The 10,621-nt window shown below is 43.6% G+C and overlaps 1 protein-coding gene across 2 annotated transcripts in view; it reads right to left on the bottom strand.

Moving 5' to 3' along the window:
* Positions 1 to 964: 964 nt before the first annotated feature.
* Positions 965 to 10,621, bottom strand: part of ANTXR2 (ANTXR cell adhesion molecule 2) — a 109,542-nt gene continuing 99,885 nt past the window's right edge. For both annotated transcript variants that reach the window (XM_061443894.1, XM_061443902.1), the window contains exon 17: positions 965 to 2,847. In XM_061443894.1, coding sequence (XP_061299878.1) covers positions 2,809 to 2,847 — 39 coding nt within the window. In that variant the 3' untranslated portion in view covers positions 965 to 2,808. The remainder of the gene's footprint in view (positions 2,848 to 10,621) is intronic.

The raw sequence follows: 10,621 nt of genomic DNA, 5'->3' as shown, positions 1-10,621 counted from the left end.
TATGGTTTTGTATCAGCCGCTCTGTGAAAAATTGCGGGTTCCAGTTTTTAATGAACATGGCTAGACAGCTAGAGAGGACAAAGGATGATGTGTGGATTTCTATTTCTCTGTCTCTCCTAGTTACAAATATTCTTTTGAGAGACAGCAGATACATGTGAGAAGAAGAAATCCTCTTCATCTGCAGGTTTAGATTGGATATTGGGAACAATTTCTTCCCCAAAAGGGTGCTCAGGCATTGGAACAGGCTGCCCAGGGAATGGTGGAGTTACCATTCCTGAAAGTGTTCACAAGCTATATAGATGAGGCCCTCAGCTGCATGGTTTAGTGGTGGCCTTGGCAGTGCTGCGGGAATGGTTGGACTTGATGATCTTAAAGGTCTTTTCCAACTTGGCTGATTCTATGGTTCCTGTTGAACAACACGCTGCTCAAAATGCAGGCTGCCAATTCCAGCCTTAGCTCACAGCAAGTGTTGTGTCTGCATTACAAATGGAGGGAAGGTAAGTAAGAGGCAGCAGGGTTTTAACTTAGTGTCTGATAATAGGCTGTTTCTGCTGCCTCGGTATCTGGAGGAGTGGTACAGAAACTCACTTGTGTCCTAGCAAACCTGCCCAGTTTGGTTCTCCATCTTGAGTGCAGCTGGAAGGAACACAGAGGTGGCTTGAAACAATCCAAAGACTTGTGGATGGTTGGGCATCATGGATGAAACCAACCTCTTTTATGCAAGTAGGCTGCACTGTCCCCAGCCAACAGCTGGTGGGATCAAAGGTGCAGTTTCATGAGGGAGAGGAAGGATGAGCCATATCTGTGGGCACTGGATTGACCTGTGAATGTGACTAATGGTACCTGCTGTTATCAGCCGGTGTTGGGCAGGGTAGTGGTCTGTTGGAGCTGGTATTGAGGGTGACCTGGCAAAATGAGGATAGGAGGCTAGGTGGAGAGGAAGAAGAGGAAATAATGCTTAAACTTAGCTAATAATTTTATTTATAGTCTTATGTGCACAAATGGCTGTTGATGATGAGGCTACCAGTGACATAAATAAAGTCAAGCAAAAGAGGTAAGCGAGTGGATACATGTAAAGGCTTCTTTGAGCAGTGCCACAAATTCGGACATCAACCAAGAGACTTATTTCTGTCCCTTGCAATTCCAAAGAGTAGCACAAAGGAGAAAATTAGACCACGATGCTTCACATTGCTCTTTCCATCTTGCGCGCATTTGTGCCCACCAAATGTGAAATGTTCGCCTTTTCCCCTCCAACGTGACGGTTGCTGAACTTATTTTTAGTGTCATTTGATAAGCCTCCCTGCTCACAGAGAGACATCCCACTGACCCAGCCACTGGTCATTGTCTATACCAGTTCCCATCAAAGCGGGCGCGCTTTGTCAGGTTTCGACTCGAATATCCATTCTGCATCTGAAGTACAGTATCGAAAGTGACTGGATCATTTGAGCCTTTTTCTTCAGCTGCTCCCTCCTTCCTCCCCCACAGTGTTTCCGCTCACTCTAACATAATTTGGCATCGTCGACGTGACACGACACTGGTTTTTCTAAAAAATTAGAATACATACATTGTCAATGGTTTCTGATAGCCGGCATCCCCTACATTTAATTTCTCCATCGATGGAAGAAGGTCTTTTTTCCACTGCTGAATCCTAACCAGTGCTCAGTGCCCCCTTGAAAACCCAGTAATGCACATACAGTAATAGGTCATTCAATGTCAAAAGGCATAAAAAAAGATGAGCAAAATCTTCACAGGCTGCTGCTTGCTGTTGCCTTTAATTATATTAATTAAACTTTGAAATTCTCATGCAAAGAGAGTTGCTGGCTTGTGTCGCTGAAGAGCCCTTGGAGATTTGGGGGTGGGGGGAGAACCCTGAGATACCAGTTTAGTGGCTACTGCTTTTTTTAATCTAAGAAAAGATTAAAAACAGCTAAGCTCTAGGACTGCTAGGTACGTTTATAGATGATGATATTTTATGCGCTACTGAACTGTGAATGCAGGAAAGGGGGGAAAAACCACCAGCCCCAGTGTCAAGGTCTTGAAGCATCAGTCCCTCAAACTGCGCTCAAGATCCCTGGTTACAGGCTGTCTTCCCATGGAATAACGCTCTATTAATTTTCTCCCTGTCCCGGGTGCATAATGAAAGAAAGGTGTCTTCAAAAACTAAAGGGCAAAGTCTTGCTTGCTACCAATACCTCGAGGCACCCTGTCTACATTTTGTCATGCGTGTGCACTTTTCAGTGTTAGAGTGACAAGATTTCCAGTCAGAAGGTTCCTGTAAGGCACAATGCGATGGAGACTCGCTCGCAAGGGTTTGTGATCTGACATGGCTGTGAGGCACTCAGCTCTTGCTTAGCCTGGTAGGAGGTTTTAACCCTGCCCTTAGCTAGTAGTCCCTGTTTAAATACCACGTGCCTTCTCTGCACTGGAGAAACTCAGCATCATTGCTAAAAGCACATTGCATCCTGAGAATATGTAGTCCTTAAGAAAAAAAACATAAAATACCAAAACTAGAAAAACATGATCATCTTTGGTGTCTGTGTTCCCTCCCTTGTGTGTTCTGGAGAAGCATGGGCATTGCAAGTCAAGGCTTCATTGCTTGGCACTTGCCAGTCACAGAGCATCGACATGCTGGGGTGAAGTGCAGGAGCTTGTACAGTGATGCCAGCTCCTGCATGGGGAACATGGAAGCCTTATGGGTTGGGCTTGAAGGTGGTCCAAGGAATGCGGTGAGCAAATGCTTAGTTCTCTCTGCTCAGTTGAAAAGTGGCAATGTGGCCATCTTTCCTCCTGACACCTTCTTCTCCTCCTCTACTGAGACTGAACTCGGGTGAAGTTGATACATCGGCCCTGATGGGGGGAAAAGAGAAGAGAAGCTCTTACTGGTGGAGTAATACATGCAACTGAGATGTTTGAATGCTGAATATTAGATAGCTGTAATTTAAATTCCAGTGTTTGTGCAAATAACATATCCATGCAAAACCCTTTAAGATTTAATGGAAATTATCCAGAGTGAGGCACTACATTTGACTCACAAATTTACAATGTTAGGAAAGCACATTTTGAATGCTCTCACGTCTTCTGTGAGGCTCATTTACAAAATCTCAGTAACTGCAGTGAGCAAACTCAAACCTTTCTAACCATGGTAAAGAAAGATCCTGGCAAAGGCAGATTCTCCCCACAGATCTCCCCATGAGCCAAACCCTCACACGGTACACAGAGGAACGTGACTGTTAGTTAGCAGAGCTGCTGCTGATTGGAAACAGTGTTTTATTAGCAATATCCTGAGCTCTGCATCTATAAACTCCGTTCTTACGCACCTTAAAATTGCTGTGCACCAAAATGAAAAGTGGTTTCTCCTGATGTTATTCTCAAGTAAATACCATTCTCCCATAAACAGGCCCAGATAAATCTTGACAGCTTTTGGTGTAGATGAATGGAACAAATCCAATAGCAAAAATCATGAGCCCTTTTTATTCATTTGGATAAAGCCTGAAAATTGCAAGTGGCTTATTTAAATGCCTAAAGTGATAGAGAGTTTTTGAGGTAGGGTGTGCTCCCGAGAGCACAGCTCCTCTTGTTCAACAGCTCTCCTGGGCACAGCAGCGGGACCTAGCACCTTTTCTCTCTGGGATGGGAAGAGCTCTGTGATGGGGGACCTCTCCACCTTTGGAGAAAGCCATTCTTCAAGACATGACAGTGTGTGTGGGACAATGAGTGCATGCTGGCTGGTACTGCATGTTCTGGTGTGAGGTTCTCCATGGATCACAAAGTCTCCATGGAGTGGGCCTTGGAACACAGAATCCTACCCCAGTGGCCTGTGAGAAGCCATGACTCCTTAACTGGGTCTGCAGTAGCAGTGGCTATCTCTGCACTCTTCAGACGTCCACAAAGGCATGTAGGGCTGCAGGTTTCACATACTTTAGAGGGATTTCATGTGCAAGTCCCTTAAAAGGAAAAAAAACAAGTGTGTTTTTTGTTCTCTGTCCCTTTGATTCCTACTTAAGAACTTTGAAATTGCTGTGTCTGTGAAGCAATTTAGAACTGTCAAAGATGAAGCCAAGTAAACAGGAACAGGCAGCTGTGGTTATGCTTTGAATCCTTGTTTCTTTTCAAAGACAGGTGGTTCAGGGAAAATTACTGCTTTCTTCTTAAAGCTCGGAGATTATGGAATTATCAAAAGTAATTAGGGCTGAATTTCATATTCCTTCTATTTATTTATTTATTCAACCTGGTGTTATAATGTAAAAACCTAAATGCTTTGGTTAACAGGGAGAGTGATGGTACACAGTGCTATTTGGCATTGTTCAGGCAAGTCTTGGCACTTGCACATGACTGGCATGGAAGGGGCAGTTTTCTGATCAGGGCAGTTCTTTTCCTAACACCCTACTCCTAATTCTGCTTCTGTCACATGTATAATAATTAAAACTAGTGAATGGGTGCTGTAATCGTAGTAACTTCTGGCTGCTACCATCCATATAATTAATGCAGAAGAGATCACTAGTGCCAAGAGGTTCCTTTGAAGGCCTGGACATCTTTATGCACCTTTTCATTTGCTTGTGTTTTTGTGAAGGTTTTTTTTTTTTTAATTAAACATATTAAAATGAGTTCTGTGGTAGAAGCAAAGTGTTTCTGGAGCATAAAATACAGAAATGCTGTGCAGCTTGAGCACTTGTGACAACAGAGTCGATGTTAAATGAACCCTGACAGTAAGGATGTTCACACCCAAGGTAATGCCACAATGGAAAATCAAGACTGCAAAACCCTGGCAGAAAACAGGTAGTGAGGAATTCCAGTAGTTCCTGTCTGCTTTCGTTGATATTACAATTTACTCATTGATACAACATTTCTACTTTTGTTTGTGGCTCTCTCACTGTTCTTTAATGGTAGCTACCAGTGCCTGAGTTCAGAGGAGTTTTGGGCTATTACTTATTTTGGTGTTGGGCTATTACTTATCTAGTGGCTCAGTACTTTACCTGAGGTCTGAAATAATCCCTGGAATTAAAGATAAGGTCTGGCACATGCAGGCCTGTAGCACGGAGTCCTGCTCTGCTGTCCAGGTGCCCTGTCGTAAGTGCCCTACAGTTTTGGAGTGTCCATCGTCTTCTAAAGGCTGACCATGAGTGTGGTAGATGACTTTTTAACAATAGAAGGGGGATTAATGAGGAAAGGAAAAGTAAACCTGTTCCGAAATAAATTGAGAAATTGTTAAGCCTTAAAATATAACTTAAAGGTGATGTCTTAGTAGTTACAGGTCATGGCTTTCACTAGAATTAAGAAAAAGACACTGTATTTTGTTCTACACGTCTTCTCTGCCACACTCTAGTAAGCTTTTGGGGAGATATTTCTGTGATACATCTTTTCTTCCTTTCTACCAGAAGTGGAGTCAGGTCCACTCTGACCCTCCCCGCAGGCATGAGGTTAGTCAGTAGATGTGATGTATGATCAGGTTGTGCTAGAACCTCTGTGAATTTCTGTACTGGCGACTCCTTCTACCTTTACTTATTTAAGAACACTGGAAGGTGACAGATTTCAAATGAAACAAAGCCTTCTGTGTAAGCAGCCATTTTTTGTGTGCAGTGTGATGCTCAGAGAGGACAGAGCTGAAATCAGGATCTTGGAAAATACACTGAAAGTGCTAATTAATGAGAAGGTAGGGAACACTGCCATGTCATTAATGGAACAGCAAATACAGGACGACGACAAAGGAGAGAACGGCTTTTACATTTAGGTAATGGGATGTGACAGGGTGCCTTGAGTTCACAATACCTACACATGAAGTGCATTCAGAAATAGCTTTCAAGCCAAAGTACAGGGCTTTGAGCTCTCTCCACTCTTGCAGTTTAAGTCTTAACTTGCACAGTTACCATCTATACCTTTTATATTAGTATTTCTTAGGAAAAAAATATCTATGTCTACCAGCAAGGCTCTCTCTCAGTATGCTTACAGAATCATAGAATGGTTTGGATGGAAAGGGCCTTAGGATCATCCAGCTCCAACCCCCCTGTCATGGGCAGGGACGCCTTCACACTAGACCATGTCACCCAAGGCTCTGTCCAACCTGGCCTTGAACACTGCCAGGGATGGAGCATTCACCACTTCTTTGGGCAACCTGTGCCAGTGCCTCACTACTCTCATAGTAAAGAACTTCTTTAGATCTAACTTCAGCTTCCCCTGTTTCAGTTTGAACCCGTCAGCCCTTGTCCTATTGCTACAGTCCCTGATGAAGAGTCCCTCTCCGGCATCCTGGTAGGCCCCCTTCAGATACTGGAATAAAGCTCTGAGGTCTCCACACAGCTTCTCTTCTCCAGGCTGAAATGCCCTGATTTTCTCAGCCTGTCTTCATATAGGAGGTACTTTCCATAGTTGGTTTCATGTGCATAAACCTTTCCCCTAAATGCTGGCTTTACAGGGTTTCTGTTTCCAGGATGAGTGGCTCCAGACATAGCAAGGACAGAGGAGAGCCTTAAATGAACAATTCCCATTCTGGTTCCCCACTCATCTCCCATGGTCTCTGGCCCAAACTCCTTACTCGAGGACTTACAGGGGAGGAAGGAGACAAAGAAGGAATTGTGTGTTGTCAGGCAGACAAAACACCATTAACAGGAGAATCTGAGAGCACCTAAGAAATACCAGCTATCCAACCACTGTCCGTACCAGACAGTAACAGGTAATAACACATACACTATAAGTAATTTAAGTGAGCTTTTAAACCATTCACATTCTAGAAGGGCAAACTGAAGTAGGCAGAAGATAAAAAGACTAACTTTTATTTCCTAAGGATCAAACCAATATGAAGTAGGTGCAACCAGTATCACTGTCTTCATGCAAGGTGGTTTTGAGAAGAAGATGCACAGTGTGTAAGTCAATTCGTTCCTCTAATGAACTGAAAACCTCCTATGTAGCGATAGCTATTTCATCATTAAGACCAGCCTTTAGAAACTGAATATTACATTTTTCTTCTGATTAATCTCAACAAAAAGGACTGTGTAGTTAAACAGAAGCACTATTTAAGTTCATCAGTCTGGTTCTGGCCTTCACATCTTCAACATGCTTGTACTGTGTAACTGATGACACCAGTGAATTACCACCATCACAGCACTGCTGTGATCCACAAGTTTGCACTAATATTGCCCTCATGTCCCCGCATTCAATTAAACAGTCAATACAACCAATTTGAAATCTGATGTATCATGCCTTGTAAATCACTGGATCATAAACCTTAACAATACCAACATGTAGTCTGTACAAAATTGAACTAAATTAGTGGTTTAGGACTAGTGTAATTAAACAATGGGTTATGCAAGCATTCCCTGAGCTCTGTGTGAAATACCGGAGTTGTCTCCATACACCAGGGTCAGTAGAAAAAATCCCCTCCCAGGAGAGACAAATACAGAGATAGGGATATATGGGCTGTGCTCTTCTTTACTGTGTTGTGTACTTGTCTGAAAGGATGTAATTTAAGGGACTGGGGTTCTCTTACCTAAAACCTTGAACTTCAACTTCTGGCTGTCACAAGGGTCATGGTGAGACATGATCTATCTCCTGTGAGGCTGTGGATCCTTCATCACAGCTTTTCTCCAAATGCTACTAAGCCAGTAGGCTCAGGCTACCTATGAACTGACACCCATATGACACAGAAAGTTGAAAGGACAACTCAGACAGGACTTTGAATCATTCACTTAGCTTTTAAGCAGCTGGCTGCTGCTGGGTGGTCACTGATCTAAAGAAGCAGCTTTTAATATATTATTACCTTCAACTCACTGTCCTGGCTATTCTTTTCTTTGGTAGTTTGGCCTCACTTGCAGTATTCTTCAGCAATTCAGAAAGGGCACCCCAAGGAGTGTGAGATGGGATGTGGTGATACCCAGCCACTCAGCTTGCACTGCACTGTCAGGTACTTGTAACAGCCCATCCATACCTTGTCCTTGTGTGTGACTTAATTTCTTTAACATGTGACATAATTGTACGTGTAGGAAAAAGTTCCTTGTACAGGGCTGAATTGTTCAGCATCCAACTTCAGAGTGGTAAGAACAACCACATTTTCCAAAGGAGCACTTACAGCTCTGTCCAGAACAGCTGTATTAGACAGAATCATAAAATGGTTTGGGTTGGAAAGGACCTTAAGATCATCCAGTCCCAACCCCCTGCCATGGGCAGGGATGCCTCACACTAGACCATGTTGCCCATTACCGCCTATAATACACAATGTTGTCAAAGATTGGCTCACTTTGACCTTGAACGATCAAGATCCTCCACTGTCTGTCTCTGACATACCAGCAGAAGCTGAGGATTGTGTGCTTCTACTCCCAGCTGCAATAATCCCATAAAGAGAATATACCCTTTGGGGGTGTGTCAGTTACATGGAACATGTGAGCTCTGTGCCCTCCAGCCCAACTGATCAGTGCCCACAGAGCCAGGAGGAAGAGGAGGGCTCTAGAATAATGTCACTCCTGAGACATGTATTTAGCAATGTCATTAGTGTTGGCCGTGTCTCCATAGCATTATCAGAGCATCTTTCATCTCTGTGATGGGTGCACTGCCATGAGCCTGGGTTAGCTGCTCACCAGGAAGCAGGAAGCTGTATTCTCACAACAGCTCCTCGCAACAGGCTGCTGAGACTGTTGGTGCAGTCTGGATTACCAGATGAGAACCTGGTTTACCTGGTTCTCTTTCTTCTTACTCTTGTTTTCCTTGTTGCCCAACCAGCCATCTGCCTCTCTATAAGGAATCTAAGATGAGCGTATGGAATTCTTCCCTGTAGCCCTTTCAGTAAAGGAGGCCTGTGCAAACTTTTTCTCCTTTGCTAATGCAAGGGAACAGGCAATTTCCTGCTTCCCAAACCTCTCTGAGATCATTAACTCCTAGTATAACACTTACCGGGGATAATGAACTCCTTCCCAAGCTCCTGACCCACACACTCATACAGTTTTAACAATAAAAGCTCCTTTTAATGGAATAAAACTGCCAGTGACTCAAACCAGGTGCTGAGAGGCTGGACCTTAGCACCCTGCAACAAGGGCTGAACAGGAAGGAGCTCTTTCCTTACTGAAAGAATCCCACAGCAGAGCTGGTACCAGTGACTGGAACAGGGCAGCAGCTCATGCCCTGCTGTCTACAGCCATCAGAAAGGGTTCTCAGGGATCTCCCCTCACTGTAGCCATCAAAAGCAACATTAACTGGAGGTAATGTCACCTTGCCCCATCTCCTGGGCATTAGAATTCCACTGGCATTAACACCCATGCTCGTCTTTACTAGCTCCCTGGCTCAGGATGTATTTCACTGCTATAACCATTATAATATTATGCTCACCTCATAAATGTATGTTGACAAGCTGGAGCATACAACTGAAGTTAAGTTTATATATACATATTTCATATATATATTAAAAAAGGTGATTTATATGCTTACTTCAGAGAGGGTTTGCTAACCCACCCATGTCCTGTGCAGCTCTAAGCAGTGCTCAGAGATTCAAACTGGCCATCAGGTAATCCTTTGTCTCAGAGACCCAAGCAGCTCAGAATGTGGTAAGAACTTGGAACTGGCTTTACACCCCTGCTAACAGAAACCTAGATCTTAGAGCTCAAGCCCCATCTCTGCAGATGCCTGGTTTTCATTTCAGGTTGATCTTCCCATAAAACCTCAGCAAACCCCATTCTAAGTTGTCAGAATTTCCTGTCTTTGCTCATGTCACATTACTGCTCAAGGCCTTCCCCCCTGTGATGGGTCTCCATGACCATGTCTCACTATGTGCCATCACCATGTGACATCCCAAAGCAACTCTCACTTGGCATCCCTCCCCCACACTGTGGTGGTAGACATTTAGCACCTGGGAAAAGATGACTTGCAGTGCTGTAGACTACTGGAGGTATCATTTTTCACAGAATAAATCAGCAATGAATCTCTTAGAGGAATGATCTGAACTGGTGTTATTGCCTCAGAGCCCATCACTACTGACGCAGACATCAGGACCATTTCTAGGGCTTGTCCAAGTAGGCTTTCTCCTCAAAATTACTTAACTGATGAATGAAATGTCACTGACAGAGGTGAGATAAGCTCTGAACCCCCAAAACAATGATCGGATGGGCTCAAAATCGCCCTAAAGTAACAACACAATAGAAAGAAAGAAACTACAGATGAATGGCATTATATATTTTTACCCTAAGAATGATCTTTTTTTTTTTTTTCACTCCAGTAGTATTTGCAGGTAATCTGACCTAAGTGGAAAGGCACAGAACTTGTTTATTGTCCTCATATTTGTGTAAATAAGCCTCCTCAGCATCTGTGCATTAACTTTATGATCGTTGGGAGCTATCTTAGTGGCCCTGTAGGTGAACTTTCACAAGTCACAACATCTGAATTTGAAGAACAGGAGTTTCACAACCAAGCCTGCCATCATCTGCCTCAGAAAAAGACTGCTTAGAGGAACTTACATGTGCCAGCACTATTACAGGTGCCTCAGGAGCCAAGTCTGACTTGGTAGCCCCTGTTTGTTCCTTGGTCATGCTGGACTTGTAAGCAAGTGAAGAGCAGGAGGACAGGACTAATTTCTTTTAAAAGGTAGTTCCTCTCTTTCTGCACTGTATTACAGAGGCCCACAAAACAAAACTGTCAGTAATAGGTT

The sequence above is a fragment of the Pezoporus flaviventris genome, unplaced genomic scaffold (genome assembly GCF_033815535.1).
Source record: "Pezoporus flaviventris isolate CSIRO_AGI_PZ_B2104156 unplaced genomic scaffold, CSIRO_AGI_Pfla_v1 ptg000002l, whole genome shotgun sequence".
In the NCBI taxonomy this organism is placed as follows: domain Eukaryota; kingdom Metazoa; phylum Chordata; class Aves; order Psittaciformes; family Psittacidae; genus Pezoporus; species Pezoporus flaviventris.
Note: the sequence above shows the minus strand (reverse complement) of the source record. Positions and strands in the feature narration are given on the sequence as shown.